General features: G+C 36.3%; 1 protein-coding gene across 6 annotated transcripts; it reads left to right on the plus strand.

Annotated features, from left to right (window-relative positions):
* The first annotated feature begins 1,395 nt into the window (after window positions 1-1,395).
* Window positions 1,396-10,411, plus strand: LOC142179381 (putative late blight resistance protein homolog R1A-3). Of its 6 annotated transcripts, none has more exons than XM_075249152.1 (9): window positions 1,396-1,595; window positions 1,779-1,852; window positions 2,541-2,759; window positions 3,183-3,481; window positions 4,266-7,755; window positions 7,834-8,161; window positions 8,264-8,784; window positions 8,862-9,291; window positions 9,416-10,411. In XM_075249152.1, exons 4-5 carry the CDS (start codon window positions 3,314-3,316, stop codon window positions 7,719-7,721), a joined length of 3,624 nt encoding a protein of 1,207 aa, XP_075105253.1. In that variant the 5' UTR covers window positions 1,396-1,595; window positions 1,779-1,852; window positions 2,541-2,759; window positions 3,183-3,313; the 3' UTR covers window positions 7,722-7,755; window positions 7,834-8,161; window positions 8,264-8,784; window positions 8,862-9,291; window positions 9,416-10,411. The 6 variants fall into 6 exon arrangements, with proteins under 6 accessions (XP_075105253.1, XP_075105255.1, XP_075105256.1 ...); XM_075249154.1 differs by having other exon boundaries at window positions 8,407-8,784; XM_075249155.1 differs by having other exon boundaries at window positions 7,834-7,905; window positions 8,407-8,784.
* The last annotated feature ends 7,981 nt before the right edge of the window (window positions 10,412-18,392 follow it).

The following is an 18,392-nucleotide window of genomic DNA, read 5'->3' on the forward strand; positions in this document are numbered from 1 at the left end:
CTAAAATTCTTCCACCAAGGAAGAGTATAACATTAGAACTCTAGTTAATCCTATTCAACTAACTCTATAAATATCAGTGTGTTCTCTTTTACAGTTAACGCACAAACGCAGAAGTTAAGAAAGAGTTGAGAGCAAAATATCAAGGCATGTTGCAAGCAATTCCTGTGTGATTCAAGTGTGTAAACCTGAAGCTACATGTTGCAGAAGTTAAAATCTCATCACGCGTGTTCCGACTTCTAAATGGCTCGAAACTAATCAAAAATAACTCAAATATATCAACAATGCTAAAGGAACCAATCCCAATCGGAAAAGATCGAATCTTTAATCAAAAGCCCAAAATTGGCTAAAAAACTCAACCCGAGCCCACACCTCGAAACCCCAAAAAACTCATAAAATCCGTCAACTCATTCAATTATGAGCTCAACCATACTAGTTTCACTCAAATCCTACTCCGAATCGGTGTTCAAAACTCAAAAATTCATATTATGAAACTTTAGGCCAAAACCCTCAATTTCTTCTTTAAAATTCATTAACCAAAAGATAAAATCGAAGATAGATTCATAAAATATGACTAAAACCGAGTAGAGAACACTTACCCCAATTCATATGCTAAAAAATGCCTCGACAAATTGCCCAACTCCGAGCTCCCCAACTCAAAATATGTTAAATGCATAAAACCATCATTTTAACATTGTTCTGCCTCGTTTTTTGTGGCAAAAGATCTCGAAACTCACTTTTGATACCTCCAATGGATTCCTTGTGAAATGATAGTTGAGATAGGCTCTTGAATCACTCCTATTGATCTTATATTGAAGGAGATATGTTGGTTTCAATATTTGGAAATATTGCAGATTTTTCAATACACAACAATGACAATTTCGTAATTAATCTGAAAAAACTCTAGCAACCCAATTCTTAGTAAAATAACCATAAAATCCTCATCCGATGTCCAAATTTGACAATTCTTTTTTACATGACTCCGTAATTACGATACGGATCTAATGCTTCAATAAAATAGAAATCGGAGCTCATTTGTTCAATGTTGTACCATTTATGCTTGAAGAAACGACACGTCGAAATATAAGAAAAACGAGCGCAACACAACCCAAACCTATCCGAAACTCATTTTAGCCCTTTGGGACCCCGTCTAAACATACAAAAAAGTTCCATATCATAATACAGACCTACTCGATGCCTCAAAACACACATAACAATATTGAAACGACGAAATGCACCTCAAATCAAACTTAATGAACTTTCGAACTTTCGACTTCCAAAAACTCACGTTGAAACATATCAAATCAACTCGGAATGAACCCAAATGTTGCACACTTCTAGCTATGAATAAAAGAGTAAATGTATAAATAGTGCTCACTTCTAAACAAAGTTAAAGAAACTAAGACTATTTCAAATTTGGCGTCCAACCTTTTGTCACACTCTACCTAACATCAATGATCTCACCTTCACCAGAGTTTTCAACTTGTTATCTCATGTAGTTGGTTTGTTGAAAAGGGCAGAATTCATACATACACAAAAACAGAGAGGAGCAACCATTCCATATCTCATATTTTTCATCTTCAACATCAATTAAAAAGGTTAGCTAGTCCACCATGATCTTAGCCAATCATGTTTAGCTAAACAAAGTTTATTTAACTGAATTTTTATGTATGGTTTCCTGCTATGGCTTTTCTTTATGCTTCTTTTCTTCAGATCCTTTGTATTCTTGCTCCTTCTTCTTTTTTCTCCTGATTACGTTTTATGTATATTTTATACATCAGATCTTGAGAACTTGAACGGAAGGGAAGGAATTACAATCATGGAAAGCGAGAAAGGGAAAGCAATCAAATTATCGGTATGTCATGATACAATATTTATTACAACTAAAGTTGACAAAATAAATGGAATTTGAAGGAACCCTCTGTTGTTGATTGTGTTATCTTTCAAAATTTATACACTAAAAACTCTAAATATCTTTTTGATACTATTAGTAAATTTTAACTTATGATAGCAAATTATAAGTTACTAATTAGATGCCCCTGATTATCATCTTTCTTTTTGGTTCCAATATGTTAATTTTTGAGGTTATGCCTCTTTTCCTTTCCCTAAATTGTTCCTCTAACCTTTGAATCATGGTATTTAGCGGGTAACAAAGAAATATAGAGATTTAAAAAGATAAAAAGTTGCAACATATTGCATGAAGAAGAGCGTTATTGTTTTATGATATTTTTATAGATGAAAAATTAGTTTAAATATTTGTCACGTTTCTCCTTTTTATTTATGGACTAATTTATAAAATGATCACTTAATAACTCACTGGTAATTTTTTGTGACACATACCATAAAATTAACTAGTTCTCACATATGTTGTGATTATTTCCTCCTTTGCTTAATTACCTCTACTTCCTTAACTTCACCTCAAATCCAAGCAAATTGCCAGTAATGGTACCTTGCCTTTTCTTCTATTACATGAGTGTATATATATATTCATTATATTTTTTCACTGCAAATGATGGAGCCATTGATTTGTTATGTATGTGAAGGGAAATTACGTGAGTTATGATCAAGCGGACTCAATATTCTTGAAGCCATGGGGAGGTTTTGGGGGATCAAAATGGAATTACATGTTGAAAAGTCCCATTAAAGAAATATTGATTGCTCATGGAGATTGTATAGACTCCATCATGTTCAGAACCGTTACGGAACAAGGTACTACCATCGACTCACCAAAGTTTGGTGGGGGTGGAGGTCGAAGAGCCAAGGTAAGTCCGAAAAAAATATGGTCGAAGAGACAACGTTCTTCTCAAGTTAAATTTGTGTCATGTCATAACAATGAGCTTATATTATGTAAAAAAAAGTAATTATCAAGACAATTAAATCAGTTATAGCACGTTATAGGTCAACTTAATATGATAGTGTCGCACCTTTTTGCATTTTCAGTGTACACAACGTACAATCTGTAGTTATGTAAGCATCTTTCAAGTCAAATATATGGATGCACATGTTGCTTCATATTAAAGTTTGCCGGTTCCTTTGCATTGAGAGGATTCAATTAAGTGTCTAGATTTGCTTTAGGTCCAAAGATTTCAAATCCTAATATGATATTCTTGCACTTTTCTGAATTTTTGTCAAAATTCTCGACTCTGCTACTTATTTAACTGATATGTGATTTGTAATAACCTCAGGTAGTTTTGAGGCAACTCCATTGGAATATTTAACAGGTATCAACGGAACATTTGGACATGATGGCAACCATTTAGTTATAAAATCTCTATGTTTTATAACTAATGCAAAGAGTTATGGACCATTTGGGTCTATGGTTGGGGGAACCCCATTTTCACTTGTGATGAAAGAAGGTGTAGCAATTGTGGGATTTCACGGGCGTTCTGGGTTGTACCTTGATGCTATTGGTGTTTATTTGCAAAAACTTACTCCTCCCACTTCAGCAAAGGAACCTATGGTTGAAGACATTGAAATCCATGACGTATGTTGAGATTATTTCCTCCTTCGCTTAATCACCCCTACTTCTGTTTCTTCACCTCATACTTCAGCAAATGAACCTGGATCAAAAAAGAAATTGAGGCAATTGAACCTATGGTTGAAGAAATTGAAATACATGACGTCTATACTACTTTTTCTCTTAATATCATGAGATAAATTTTGTTTCTTGTTTGTTTTATTTTATTTCTTTCCAATTAATTGTGACTTTATATACTAAACCAACACATGCATGCCATGTGTCTGCACATAAATTTTTTTCACTTAATATATGTTCTTGCTTTATTAAATCGCTTAACCATTATAAGATAGTATTTTTGGTAAAAATACCGAGTAGGTGCATGTTTTTGCTATCAGAGACATGTGCATTCACTATTTTATAACAAATAATCGGAACTTATTGATAGAATTATAAACTTCTTATTGTAAGAATAAAAAAAACTAAACATTATAAAGCTTATCAATCATGCTTAGTTATGATTTTCAATAGGTTGTGTTTTATGTTTGACAATTACTTCTATTCATGTCTTCCTCAGAATGGTTAGAATAAACCTTCACTAAATTGGCCATCCCCCTTTTTAGTGCATAATCTAGTAAAACACCAGCTCAACATATTCTTTTAATGCAGTTGAGCATATGCATAGTAAACTATTTTCTTGACATGCTTATTTTGAATATATAACAGTTGCTCAAACTCTAAGAATATAATATATAGAGAATTAACTGACTTTCTTTGTGAGAATTTGATATAATGTCTGGTCTTTTGGCAGGTGTCATTTTCTACCCTTCGCAAAGACTTACTCAATGTTCTAGATTTCATAGAGAGCTTAAAGAATGAAGAAATTCAAAAAGTTGTTGACGCGGATCTGATTGAAAAGATGATATTGGAGTTGGACTTCCTCCTTCTGAATCTCCATCATTTTTCCAAGTATCGTGTTGATCGACTTTCTTCATTCATGACCGAATATGAGATTCTTCAGAATGTTTGTGGCAACATAAGACATTTCCTCGAGTTGATAGTGAATGGTTGCGTTGGGCATGAGAATGTTGAATATATCTTACCTCAGTTTCAACTAATGAATGAGAGAGTAGGACGCTTCCTATGGCATAATCAAATTGGTGGACACTCTCGACTATTCAAGCTAACACATCTATTCTTGGAGATTATTCCAACTCAGTTGGAGGTTATGCACATATGTCTTACAAATTTGAAAGCTTCAACATCAGCAAAAGTTGGACGCTTTATTAAGCAGCTCCTACAAACCTCTCCGGATATTCTTAGAGAGTATCTAATTCATCTACAAGAGCACATGATAAATGTTATTACCGCTAGCAGTCCAGGGGCCCGAAACATTCATATCATGATAGAGTTCCTATTAATCATTCTTACTGATGTGCCTAAGGACTTTATTCATAATGGCAAGTTGTTTAAATTCCTAGCACGTGTCGGAGCACTTACCAGGGACGTATCATCTATGGCTCGCAACTTAGAAGAGAAAGCAAAGAATGAAGAGAGTACCGATGAAACAAATAGTGCAACTCTAGGCTTGCTCAAAAAAATTGAACTCCTGAAGAAAGAACTCAAGGATGTTTACCTGAAAGCCCCAGACTCATCTCAACTCTGCTTTCCCATGAGTGATGGACCCCTGTTCATGCATCTTCTACTTAGACACTTAGATGATTTGCTCAATTCCAATGCTTATTTAGTCGCTTTGATAAAGGAAGAAATCAGGCTGGTGAAAGAAGATCTAGAATTCATAAGATCTTTCTTCGGGAATGTTGAGCAAGAATTGTATAAAGATCTCTGGGCACGTGTTTTAGATGTGGCATACGAGACAAAAGATGTCATTGATTCAATTATTGTAAGAGACAATGGTCTCTTACATCTTATTTTCTCACTTCCCTTTACCATAGAAAAGATCAATCTTATCAAAGAAGGGATCTCAAATTTATTTGAGAAGATTCCCAAGAACATGGGTGTCATTGTTGTGAACTCTCCCAACAAGCCAGTTGATCGCAAGTCATCAATAACTGGTAAAATAATCGTAGGTTTTAAAGAGGAGACACACTTGATAATTAGGAAGCTCTCCAGTGGACCAAAAACGCTAGATGTCATTTCGATCACTGGTATGCCCGGTTCGGGTAAAACTACTTTGGCATATAAAGTGTATAATGATGAGTCAATTTCTGGTCATTTTGACATCCGTGCATGGTGTACAGTCGATCAAAAGTATGACGAGATGGGGTTGCTGGAAAAACTTTTTAATCAAGTTGTTGGCCCAGCTTCGAAATTCGGTGAGAATATTGATGTTGCTGATAAGCTACGGAAACACCTGTTTGGAAAGAGGTACCTTATAGTCTTAGATGATTTGTGGGACACTGCAGCATGGGATGAGTTGACAAGACCTTTTCCTGAAGTTGAGAAAGGAAGTAGAATTATTTTGACGACTCGAGAAAAGAAAGTGGCTATGCATGCACAACGCCACAGTGATCCTCTAAAACTGGAAGAAAGTTGGGAGTTACTAGAGAAAAAGGTCTTTGGAAAAGAAAGTTGCCCTGATGAACTAGTGGATGTTGGAAAAGAAATAGTCCAAAACTGTAAACGACTTCCTTTGGTGGTTGATTTGATTGCTGGAGTCATTGCAGGGAAGGAAATGAAAAGGAGTGTGTGGCTTGAAGTTCGAAATGATTTGAATTCCTTTATTTTCCAGAAAGAAGAGGACGTGATGAGGGTTATAGCATTAAGTTATGACCATTTACCCGATCCCTTAAAGTCGTGCTTGATTCACCTTGCGAGTTTTCCGAAGGACGAAGCAATTCCAGTCCGTAATTTGGAAATTTTATGGCTTGCTGAAGGATTTTTGGAGCAGAGAGAGATGAAGAGTGTGGAAAAACTGTTTGAGATTTATCTGGATAATTTAATTTCCAGTAGCTTGGTAATTTCTTTCAATGAAATAGGTGACGATCGGACTTGCCAAATTCATGATCTTGTGCATGACTTTTGTTTGATAAAAGCAAGAGAGGAAAAGTTGTTTGGCAAGATAAGTTCAATTGCTCCATCGTCATCTTCTTCAGATCTGATGCCACGTCAAGTGAACATTGAATATCATAAGTGGCACTTTGGGCATAACAATTTTGTCCTGTTCGATTCAAAAAAGAAAAAGCATTCTGGTAAACACCTCTGTTCTTTGAGGATAACTAGACACATATATGATGACAATAGTCTTTATGATATATGTCACCTAAGACACTTGAGGCTTCTTAGAGTGTTGCAAGTGGATAGATTTTCTATCACGGTGAATGATTCTTTGCTGAATGAAATATGCACATTGGTTCATTTGAGGTACTTAAACATTCAGACAGAAGTTCACTCTCTGCCTTTGTCTTTTTCAAATCTGTGGAATCTGGAAACTCTGCGGGTGAATAACTTTGGACCACCCTTGGTGCTATTACCAACAATTTTGAATCTTGTAAAGTTGCGAGTGCTGGGCATAGATGACTGTTCTTTCTTTGATTTGGATACAGATGAACTAATACTGGCAGGAGAGGACTCAAAGTTAGAGAGCTTGAGATTATTACGGGGACTCAAGCTTTCCAATTCGAAAGACAAAGAGGATATTTTCAAAAGGTTTCCCAATCTTCAAGAGCTTCGATTTGATCTCAAGGAATCATGGGATTGTTCAACAGGGCGATATTGGTTCCCGAAATTGGACTTCTTAAATGAACTAGAATCTTTCGAAGTAACTTTTATAAGTTCAAAATCAAATGATAGTGCGCTCTCTATAACGACAAATCGGCTTTGGGATTTTCACTTCCCTTCGAGTGTGAAAATGTTGTGTTTGTATGAGTTTCCTCTGACATCCGATTCACTATCAACAATAGGAATACTGCCCAAGCTTGAAGATCTGTACCTTGAAGACGCAATCATCGAGGGGGAAGGATGGAACATGGGGGAGGAAGACACCTTCCAGAATCTCAAATGTCTGACGTTGCAGCGAGTGACTCTTGCTAATTGGGAGGTTAGAGAGGAATCCTTTCCTGCGCTTGAGAAATTACGACTGCGGGACTGTCGTATGCTTGAGGAGATTCCGCCTAGTTTCGGGGATATTTGTTCATTAAAAAGTATTGAACTACGGAGGAGCCCTCAACTTAAAGAATCTGCTCTGAAGATTAAGCAAGATGTTGAAGATATGGGTAGGAATATTCTGGTCCTTGTTTATAACTGATCGAGTCCTGAGCACTTTTACCTTGGGAAAATATGTGAGTATAGCCGAACTTATTACCTCTTCATTTTCATTTTATGTGGCAGTGCTTGACCAGTGTAATTTTCTTTTGCAGAGAGCATGTAAGGAATACATCCTCAGACATCTAAATTCTGATGCACTCTCCCAGCTATTTCATTTTTTGTGGGTAAATATACACCAGCATTTGTTGCAGTTAGCTCTACATGTGTAGATCATTTTGCTGCTGCTCTTGCTCTATCTTCTGTGAAACAACAAACAAGAAGCTCCCACTTTCATCCCTCCCAAATCGACTCAACTGCAGCACTAGTTTTAGTGATTCTAAGCGTAGATAGCACTCTGTCGCCAATTTTGGCTGCAAAAGCAAACTCCTGCTGTGAAAAGTTGCAAACTGCTTGTAAACTGTCCAGAAATCTCTCTCCAATGTATGCTCCTTGGGCATCCAACTTGGGTTGAAACCGTGTTTTCTTTCTTTTTCGTTATGGCATCTTTTTTCATATTTCCTGTTCCTTTCTTTTTTCATGTAGGTAACTGTCACCTCCTTCACTGATGAGCATACTACTACTCTTGTTCCTCCATCAAGAATCTTTCAAGGCCTTCATCATTGATTCTCACAATTTTATGCCAAAGTTGATGCCACAAGCTATTAAAAAGTATTGAATTTTTCCAGGGTAATGGAGGTGTTGAAGAGCTGTACCTTGTAGTCGCAATCATCGCGGGAGAAGAATGGAACATGGGGGAGAAAGACACCTTCTAGAAACTCAAATGTTTGACGTTGCAGCCAATGAGTCTTGCTAAGTGGGAGTTTAGAGAGGAATCCTTTCATGTGCTTGATAAATTACAACTGTGGGAATCTCATAAGCTTGAGGAGATTCCGCCTAGTTTCGGGGATCTTGTTTCATTGAAAATTATCGATCTGTGGAGGAGCCCTCATCTTGAAAATTCCGCTCGGGAGATTAAACAATATGTTGAAGATATGATGGGAGAAGACAGGATTCAGGTCCTTGTTCGGAATGAGTCTTGAACATTCTTACCCTGGGAAAAATATGTGAGTATAGATGAATTTATTACCTCCTTTATTTCATTTTATGTGGCGGACATTGACCAGTATAATTTTCTTTGCAGAGAGCATGTAAGGAATACATCCAGCTTTTGAGGCTAAAGATGAATCCTCAAACATCTATTGCCTTCTCCCAGCTATTTCATTCCTTTTCTTTTACTTTGTTGTGTGGTGAATAAGTGATGGATTTGTATTGATATTAATTATTACTATTGAACTTTTGTCTAATTTCCCCACTTTTTCTTCATTTTGTGTGCTTATGGTAAACCAAAAGGTACTCTAGTTATGTATTCCAAGATTTGTTCTTTCAAATTGTTATTGTTGTATACTCTCTTTTCTTTTTTGGGCATGGCTTGAATTGTTTGCATATCATACGTTACTTCTCAAGTCCAGAGACATACATGGGATTGCTGACTCTCCGCAACGATGGGATAATATTCACTCAGATACTGATAATAAGGGATGAGAACAGTGCTTTAGGAAGTGAAACAAAAGGTGTGCAACCTCTGTACTATATGAAAGTTATCTTATATCTCAGCTTTTTCAAGTTTTTATGTATCTTTCAAGAAATACCATCACAATCAGCTCATCGACGCATAGAGTTTTAATTGTTATGCAGGCTGGTGGAATTCACGCACACCAAGAATCAGCCCATCGACACATTTGGAGCTGAGGCTGCTGTATCTTTGATCAAGATGTTTCAATAGGTGCTGCTGTACAATATTTGGCCTCATGTGCCACAGTAATTGTTATTAAAAGTCCTCCAGTGCCTATTAATACATCAATACAGGGTATCCCATTGCAAACTTCAGACAAATTGGTGCAAGAAAAATGTACCGATCCTAATTTGAGTGGGAAAGAAGCAGTATTTCAGTCAAATTTGAGTACTACCGCTACTGGTAGCTGTGATAATATAAGGGAAGCTGAAAATTTTAATCGAAATGTGCAAGAGCCGCTAAGCTATCACCTCCTTCACTAGATACATTGTGCTTTCAATACCTTGTGCAGACTGAACATGGCTATCACTGATGAGCATGCTGTTTGTGTTCTTCTGTCAAGAATCTCAAAGGCTTCTATTGTTGATTTTGATGACACAATCTATTGAAAAGTATTACAAGGGCATGAGAATAATGCTTTAGGGAGTGGCATTGTGAATATCAACTTTCCTAAAAGTTAGTCTTGGGAATATGCAAAGCAGTGTAAGCCTATCTCCTTAAACACTGATGCATATACTTAGTCATCTGTATCTGTAGTTGCAGTTAGCTCTACATGTGTAGATAATTTTGCTGATACTCTGTGAAACAACAAACAAGAAGCTCGCTCTTTCGTCCCTCTCAAAGCGACAATGCCTTGATTGTTGTTCAACAGCCCGACTCAACTGCCACACTAGTTTTGTTGATACTAAGCTTCGATAGCACTCTGTCACAGACTCACCATCTTTGTCTGCAAAAGCTAACTCATGATGTGAAAAGTCGCGAACTGCTTGTAAACTGCCCAGAAATCTCTCTCTATGTAGTCTACCTGGGCATTCAACTTGGGTTGAAGCCATGTTTTCTTGTTGGAAGTCACATTGTGCAGTACGATTATCTAAAGTCATATGCCATCCTTTATCGTACATATTTCCTGTTCCTTTCTTTTTCCTGTTCAAAGATAATCCAAGATTTTAAGGCAGTGAATGTAAAATAGCATCACAACACTACGCCTTTGATGTGTGCTAATGAGTTCAAGTGACTGTATAACCTGCAAGTTATGAACTCCAATCTTTCAAATGCTACACACTGAGTGACTCAAATATGTGAAGCAGAATAATGCGTGTAATGTTACTTCTATTATTACTATTCAAATTTGTACTGCTTTCTACTAGTTGCTATGTACTGTAACTTTTACCTACTATATAGCGTGGAAAACTAATGCAATTTATTTCAGCGTGTCTGAAGATATGTGAAAGAATGAACTATGCAAAGCACATCAAGTCCAAGACTAGATAAAGGAAGAGAATAGTACTAATCAAACCTTGATGAATACTGTTAATGAACTCAAAGAATCATATAACTAACAATTACGACTCAACCTCAAGCAAGTCAAGATCGACAATGAAACGTGCCGCTCAATTTAAGTTCATCTTGTATCAATATGATACCAAAGAATCATATAACCAACCACCATATTTGGGATTATGGCATAGTTGATTGATTGATTGGCATTTGCTGCACACTAGGAATTCTCCACTTGCCTATTTTTTTGTGTGATAGTTGTCGAAGGAGTTACCAAGTATCTACACAAGTATAAAACATCATACAAACTCGCTCGCATGATCAAACCACAAAAAAAATCTAAAACGATGAATCGAACATCAAAACGCATGAAATTCAAAAGAAAACTCAAGAACCTGTGTAATTGCATTCAAGCATCCAAATCTTATCAAACCAACTCCAAACTACACTAAATTTTACACATAAGTTCCAAATAGCAAAACGGACATATTCCAAGTCCCAAAATCAAATTCTGAACACGACAGCCATAAAGTCAACCTACGGTAAAACTTAAAGAAATTCCTAAACCTCAAACTGCCAACTTTTTGCAAAATAAGCCAAATCAACACAGGGAACTCCGAATTCAACTCCGAACATACCAAGTCCAAAATAACAACACGAACATATCGGTGTCATCAAACTACCTTTCCTGAGTCATTTTCATAGAAGTCAAATCTCGGTCAACATTTTCAACTTAAGCTTCTAAAATAAAAATCATTCTTCTAAACCAACCCCGAATCATTCAAAAAATGAAACCGACCATACACGCAAGGCATAATACATATTATGAAGCTTTTCAAGATATTAAATTACCAAGCTGAATCAAAATACTCAAATTGAACGGTCGGTCCGTTACAAAGTCAAGGAGACTGCTCTATACCATATAAAGAATAAGCAAGATAAAACAAAAGATGATTTTATTGAATGACCATGAACTGAATATATACACAACCCTATTGTTTAACCCAAAAAATAGTTTTCAAGGTCAAAACAATAATTTTATATGATGGGCCACAAGAAACCGATTCAATCCGAAAGATATAAAATTTCGTTAATACAACGAGATAGAGAAGTGAGAAATAAATTCAATGACAGATAATATAATAAAAACAAAGCAGAGAAGAAAGAATTCTTATTGAATGACCCTTGATAGGATAATGAGCCGAACAGAGCTTGAAGGGCCGAACTATGGCTAACTTGGGTGCAAGATGCTATGAATTACAATGTATAGAATTGTAGAGAAGAAAATTAGATTCCCCTGATGGTGGTAAAAGTATGTCAATTTATAGGGTTAAATCTAAGTAACTAATCTCCTTGAATTATGGGTCCATTTTGAGCATTTACTCAATCCATCTATTACTTTTGGAAGACTTGTAACAGCTGTGTAAATGCTGGAATTTTGTAACTGATGAGTTAATTCCATAACTGATGAGTTAATTCCGTAATAAGTCAATCTCGTGTCTGTTGAGTCAATCCCGTGCCTGTTCTGGGCTATTTCATGATGATCAGTTCCGGGGGTAACATGCACGATATGAGTATGTTCGGTCCCGGGGGTGTTTCACATATCATCTTTACATGTCATTCTTCACTTTTCTTCAAACTTTATTGACATGTGTCGCCATTTAATAGACCTACTTGGTGAGTCTAATTTTTACTAATACAGATAGTCCCTCCACTTTCCGGTTACTCACTATGATGTGACCGGAAAGTGGAAGATTTTATCGTTTTCATCCTTGCCTCTGCCTCAAGTAGATGCCTATTCTTCTCTTCAGCAACTCCATTTTGAGAAGGTGTATCAACACATGAAGACTGATGGAGAATACCATGTTGTCTCATGTAGGATTGAAATAATTCTTACATATATTCTTTAGCGTTATCGCTCCTTAGAGCATGCACCAAAACATTAAATTGGGTTTTGGCTTCAGCACAGAAGGCACAAAAGTGAGTAAATATTTCAGAGTGGCTCTTCATAAAATAAATCCAAGTCATTCGAGAGAAATCATTCACAAAAGTAATAAAACACTTTTAGTTTTGGAAACAACAGGACATGGTCCCCAAATATCAGAATGAACTAACTCAAAAGCTGACTCAGCCCACTTATTTATTCTTAGACCTACCGAGTTGCGATGGTGTTTTGCAAGTCGACATAACTCACAATTCAATGAAGAGACATTATGAGACTGGGGACATACCTTCTTCAACATAGGTAGAGAAGGATGTCCAAATCTATAATGTGCTTCAAATGGAGTCACGACACTGGAGTAGGAAACCAATCGAGGCTCATATTCATCAAGGATGTAGAGATCACCAGATAGATGTCCTTTACCAATAGTTTGCTTTGTTGTAAGATCTTGAAAGAGACAATTATCGAGAAAAAAATGAGATATAATAATTGAGGTATCTTGTAACTTTACTAAGAGAAATCAAGTTAAAAGCCAACTTTTGTAGACTTACCACGGATGACAGAGTAATAGATGAGGGCAGTGTAACAGTTCCAAATATCACAACATTACAGGTTATTCCATCAGCTACAGTTACAAGAGATGGTGCTTTATGCGATTGAAAGCTAGACAGGATATTAGTATTACCTGTCATGTGATTAGTGGCACCACAATTAATCGCCAATTTGTTTAAAGAGGAGAGAAGACATGTTTGTCCCGACTCAACAAGGGTGGTAACTGAAGAGGATTCTTAAGTGATTCTCGATATTGAGAAAATTTTGCAAAGTCATCCGCCGAAACCAAAACATAATCATTGTTATTGTTAATTCCTCTTTCTTGATTTTCAGTCATGTTCCCAATCGAGGAAAAACCAACCTCACAACAACAGAATGAGAATATCAAAGAAAACTTCACTAAAAAGAACCCCAAACACTGATAAATATCAGTTGTAGAAAAAGGATGACCAAAAAAAAGTTTTAAATCTAACCCAAATAAAACTTCACTGGAATACAGTCAAATCAACAAATCCACAACCTGGGTCTACAAACTAGGCAGCCTCAGCAATATTATAGACTCCAAACCGGGTTGATATCAGCAAAAAAATTGATAAACAAAGAGCAATCAAAAACTGGAACGAAGTTACCACTATCAACCATAATTTGTTGCTCAACGAAACACCACAACTACTTCGGATACTGTTCTGTAATGTCGGAGCCAAAAGATCAAATGAAAATGATCTGCCACGCACCCAAGCTTGCTTCTGGATAGACCCTGCTAGAAAATTCTCACCGGAGCATGAGCTTTATGTACTTGGAATCCGACCACTATATTCTGGGTTTCTACAGGTCAAAGGGAGATGAATCTCCCTAGTTAGGATGTGACTGTCACTTAGAAACTTGGTACAGATTCCGGCAACACTGCAAGCTAATTCCGTATTTGATACCATGTAATCAGAATTGGAGAGAATAACTTGTATCTTATTCCAATAGGTAAGTGATGTATAAATACAATACAATAAGTGCTAACAAATGAAAGAAATAAAGAAGAAATCCTATAACTCTGTCCTATAAATTTGCTATCTATATATGGCTAAGCACATTACTAAGAAAGTAGTCTATATACATTATTAAGAAATAAGTCTGTTACATTCTCTAACAACTTCAATACTCCCCTTCAAGCTAGAGAGTGGAAGACATCTAACATTTTCAGCTTGGACAAAAGTGACTGATGTTGCACTGCTCCCAGCCCCTTAGTCATTAGTTCAGCTAGCTGCATTTTTGTGGGAACATACAGAGGTGTGATCAATCCATTTTTGAGTTTTCACACTACTAGAATTCTTGTAAAAAGCGACCAAAAAATAGCGTTCAAATTTGGTCTATGGGAAAAAGCGACCAAAGTTGGTCGCTAAACTAGTAAAAATAATAAAACAAATTGTGGAAACAAAATAGCGACCAAGGTTGGTCGCTAAAGTAGTCAAAATGTTGACTGGATTGGTCAGACTTGCTTGGTCAAACGTTTACTGAGATTAGCGACCAATATTGGTCGCTAAAGTGGGACCCACTTACAAAATTTTAATAATTATACTATTATTTTGAAAAAACTATAAAATATAAATATATATAATATAAAATTGGCGACCAACGTTGGTCGCCACATAAAGGCAAGAAAGGTAGCGACCAATTTTGGTCGCTTAACTAGGTCCCAGTTATTCAATTTTAATAATTATATTATTAATTTAATTATTATATGAAATATAATTAAATCTGATTTAAATTTAGCGACCAACTTTGGTCGCTAAACTAAATTCATGAATAAATAGCGACCATAATTGGTCACTATTCTGGTCAACAATGGTCAAAATTAAAAATCACTTTTGTATTTACTATGTAAATAATATAAATGTAAGTCGTTAATACTTTTGAAATACAAGGGATGAATAGTACTACGAAGCGGGCGTGTGTGTCTATATATACAATATATGTACTTACGCTATACTATGCACTAAGTATAAGTGTATGAGGTAATACCGTATCAAATATAGCTTATATATATTGTCACACCTCCTTTTTCAGGCACCCGCAAGGGTACAAGGAGTTTTTCCAATTAAAGGACAATCGAAACGGGATTTATTTATTAAGATTCAGAGTCGCCACTTGAGAGATTTATGGTGTCCCAAGTCACCGGTTATAATCCCGAATCGAGGAAAAGAATGACTCTGTATTACAATCCGCGAACCAGAAATCCGGATAAGGAATTCTGTTAACTCGGGAGAAGGTGTTAAGCATTCTCGAGTTCCGTGGTTCTAGCACGGTCGCTCAACTATTATATTCGACTTATTTATCTGATTTTTAACAATTAAGAACTTATATGCAGATTTTAACTTTGAACCGCTTTTATCAATTTTATTATTATTATTATTATTTTACTGCGAATTGCAACATTGTGAAAACGTATCGCGAACCACGTCACAGTCAATGTACCCGTGGTTATCGACACATTTCGACTCCGTTGAGATTTAGATTTGTGTCACATAAATGCACAGCCGTATTTAAGAAAGTAATTTATTAAGGACGCGCCTGAAGCGACTAGCGTATCGTTATTTTGGGAAGAGGCCGTGAAAATTTACTAGACGGCCAACTCCAAAGTCTATCCGGTTATTGAGTCCTTTTATTGAGGGCCCTGCAATATACGATTTATTGTGGAGAGGTACACCCCCTTTATTTTAAGGATATCCTAAAGTGACTACATTTCTAATTAAATTAGTCTCAAAAAAAAATCCTGATTAATTACGAGCTAAAAAAATAATAAAAACATAACATATTAATTGCTAGATTAAGACAAATATTAATGGAAAGGAATTTTACTAAAAAAATAAAAAAAAATAAAAAATTCGAAATTGTAAATTAAATACGAAATTCGACAACTAAAATTCAAAAGAATTCAATTATAGCTACCTAATGGAAAGGAATTTTACTAAAAAAAATAAAATAAAAAAAAATTCGAAATTGTAAATACAATACGAAATTCGACAACTAAAATTCAAAAGAAATCAATTATAGCTAGCTTAAAGCTTATATTGTTTTTTTTTAAAAAACTATTGGAATTAATTACGTAACCATTAAAAAAACTAGATTTAAGAAAAGATCTAATTTTTTTCTTTAAGAAAAAATATAAAAAATACTTTCTTTTAATTTTTTTCAAACAAAAATTCAAAAAACAAATTCCATTCTTCCTTCAAAATTGAAAATTCAAAAATATTTTTTAAGAAGCATTTCCTTCATAGATTGAAAATAAAATCCCAAAAAAAAAAATATTTTTGCGTCCTCTTTAGAAGTTTTTCTTTCGAAACTGAAAACAAAATTCAAAAAAAAAATCTTTCTTCTTTAGAAGTCCTTCTTTGCAAAAATGCTAAAAAAAAAGTCATAATTCAAAAATATTCCCTTTATTCTTTATAAGTCTTTCTTTCGAAAAGTTCAAAAAAAAAGAAAGAAGGGGAACACTCGAGTTCAACCTCCCTTTTGTAAAAGATAGCCGAAAATGTCTATTTTTCGTCATAAATAAGTCGGATGATGTCGTTTTTGCAAAATAGCCGAATGTTCCAAAACGGGACGCCGGAAGGCTGACATTGCATAAACGGTTATCTTTGGTCATCATTTCAATTTTTGACCGGTTGACTCTCGCAGCCTTAATGTATTTCATTTTTCGGACTTTGAGCTCACCCCGACATTGGAAGAAATAGCGGGATACATCGGAAGTGATGAAGCTCCGTTAAGGTTCAAGTACTTGATTGCACCCAGGGCCGTCACTGTGCACCGGTTTTTGGATTCCTTAAAAATACCCCGAACAGTTCACCATCCAGACTTTGCAAAGGGTTTCTGTAGTCTCCGCTTCATATATGTTAGATACGGCCATGTGGGCGGGTTCAATAAGCCAAACTTAAAACTATGCATTAGAGATAACCGACAGAAGTGGGATGAACACAAGCTGGTAGCTTTTATGATAGCTTTTTTGGGTCTTATAGTATTCCCAAGGAAAGACAGGAACATTGATGTGAAAGTAGTTGGGGTCGTCAGTACCTTGCTCACCAAAGATAAAAGCACTCTTGCGCCTATGATTATGGCTGACATCTTCCGGGTTCTCACTGTTTGCCGAGCCAGGGGCGACTTTTTCGACGGATGTAACTTATTGTTGCAAATGTGGATGACCGAGCATTTATGCCAACGCTCCCAGCTCTTGGGTTACGGTTCACCCGAAAAGACTTGTATTGGAGAATTTTACACAAGAATCAAAGGGGTTAGTCTACCAGAAGGAGTCACAGCTTGGACGTCATTCTTCCGAACTCTCACTGCCAGCCAAATCCAGTGGACGCTCGGATGGTTGCCTGTGAAGGAAATCATATACATGCCGGCAACCAGGCCCCATTTTCTGTTGATGGGACTTAAAAGCATCCAGACCTATGCACCATATCGGATTTTGAGGCAACTTGGGAGGTATCAAGTAGTGCCGAAAGATGAAGACTTGAGTACCCAAGTGGTTGAAATTAGCCCTGATGGTCTGTTCCCCGAAGAAGAAGTTTGCCAGATCTGGAGTGAGTGTCAACATTTGAGGGCAAATACTTGTGTGTTGCTACGGCTAAAGGAGAAGTTTCCCCTGAGTATCACGCTTGGTTCAGAGGTGACATGTCCTGTGGGAGACCAGCTAAAAGACCTCATCTCAAAGATTTCGTTGAGTCAACCAAGAGCAATGGAACTGGTTAGCAAAGGAAGAAGGTTATCGGGCGGAGATTGGTAAGTTAAAGCAGTAGGTTGAAAGGCTGAAATTCGATAACAGTATGCAAGTTGCTGCGGATCGAGGCGAAAAGAATAGATTAGCCCAAGAAAATGAAGCACTTAGGGCCCAAATCCAGAAATTGAGAATGGCTGCTGATAAACAACAAAGGAGTCGATAAGATGAGCAGTTGATAAAAGGGCTGAAAAGTGAAGTCAGGGAATGGCGGGATGGTTTAGAAAAGTCTGAGAACGTCATGGCAAAGCTCAAAGCACAGTGGGGTACAAGAGCAGATAAGCATCACCGATACTTGAATCAATTGAAACGGGACCACGAGAAAACTGTTGCCGATATG

The sequence above is a fragment of the Nicotiana tabacum genome, chromosome 3 (genome assembly GCF_000715075.1).
Source record: "Nicotiana tabacum cultivar K326 chromosome 3, ASM71507v2, whole genome shotgun sequence".
Classification (NCBI taxonomy): Eukaryota; Viridiplantae; Streptophyta; class Magnoliopsida; order Solanales; family Solanaceae; genus Nicotiana; species Nicotiana tabacum.

Excerpts from the sequence above, each read along its gene's own strand:
- LOC142179381 (XM_075249153.1), top strand. The coding sequence starts at position 3,314 with ATGGTTGGGGGAACCCCATTTTCACTTGTGATGAAAGAAGGTGTAGCA. Across the intron at positions 3,482-4,265 it reads AAGACATTGAAATCCATGAC|GTGTCATTTTCTACCCTTCG; the intron begins GTATGTTGAGAT and ends GTCTTTTGGCAG.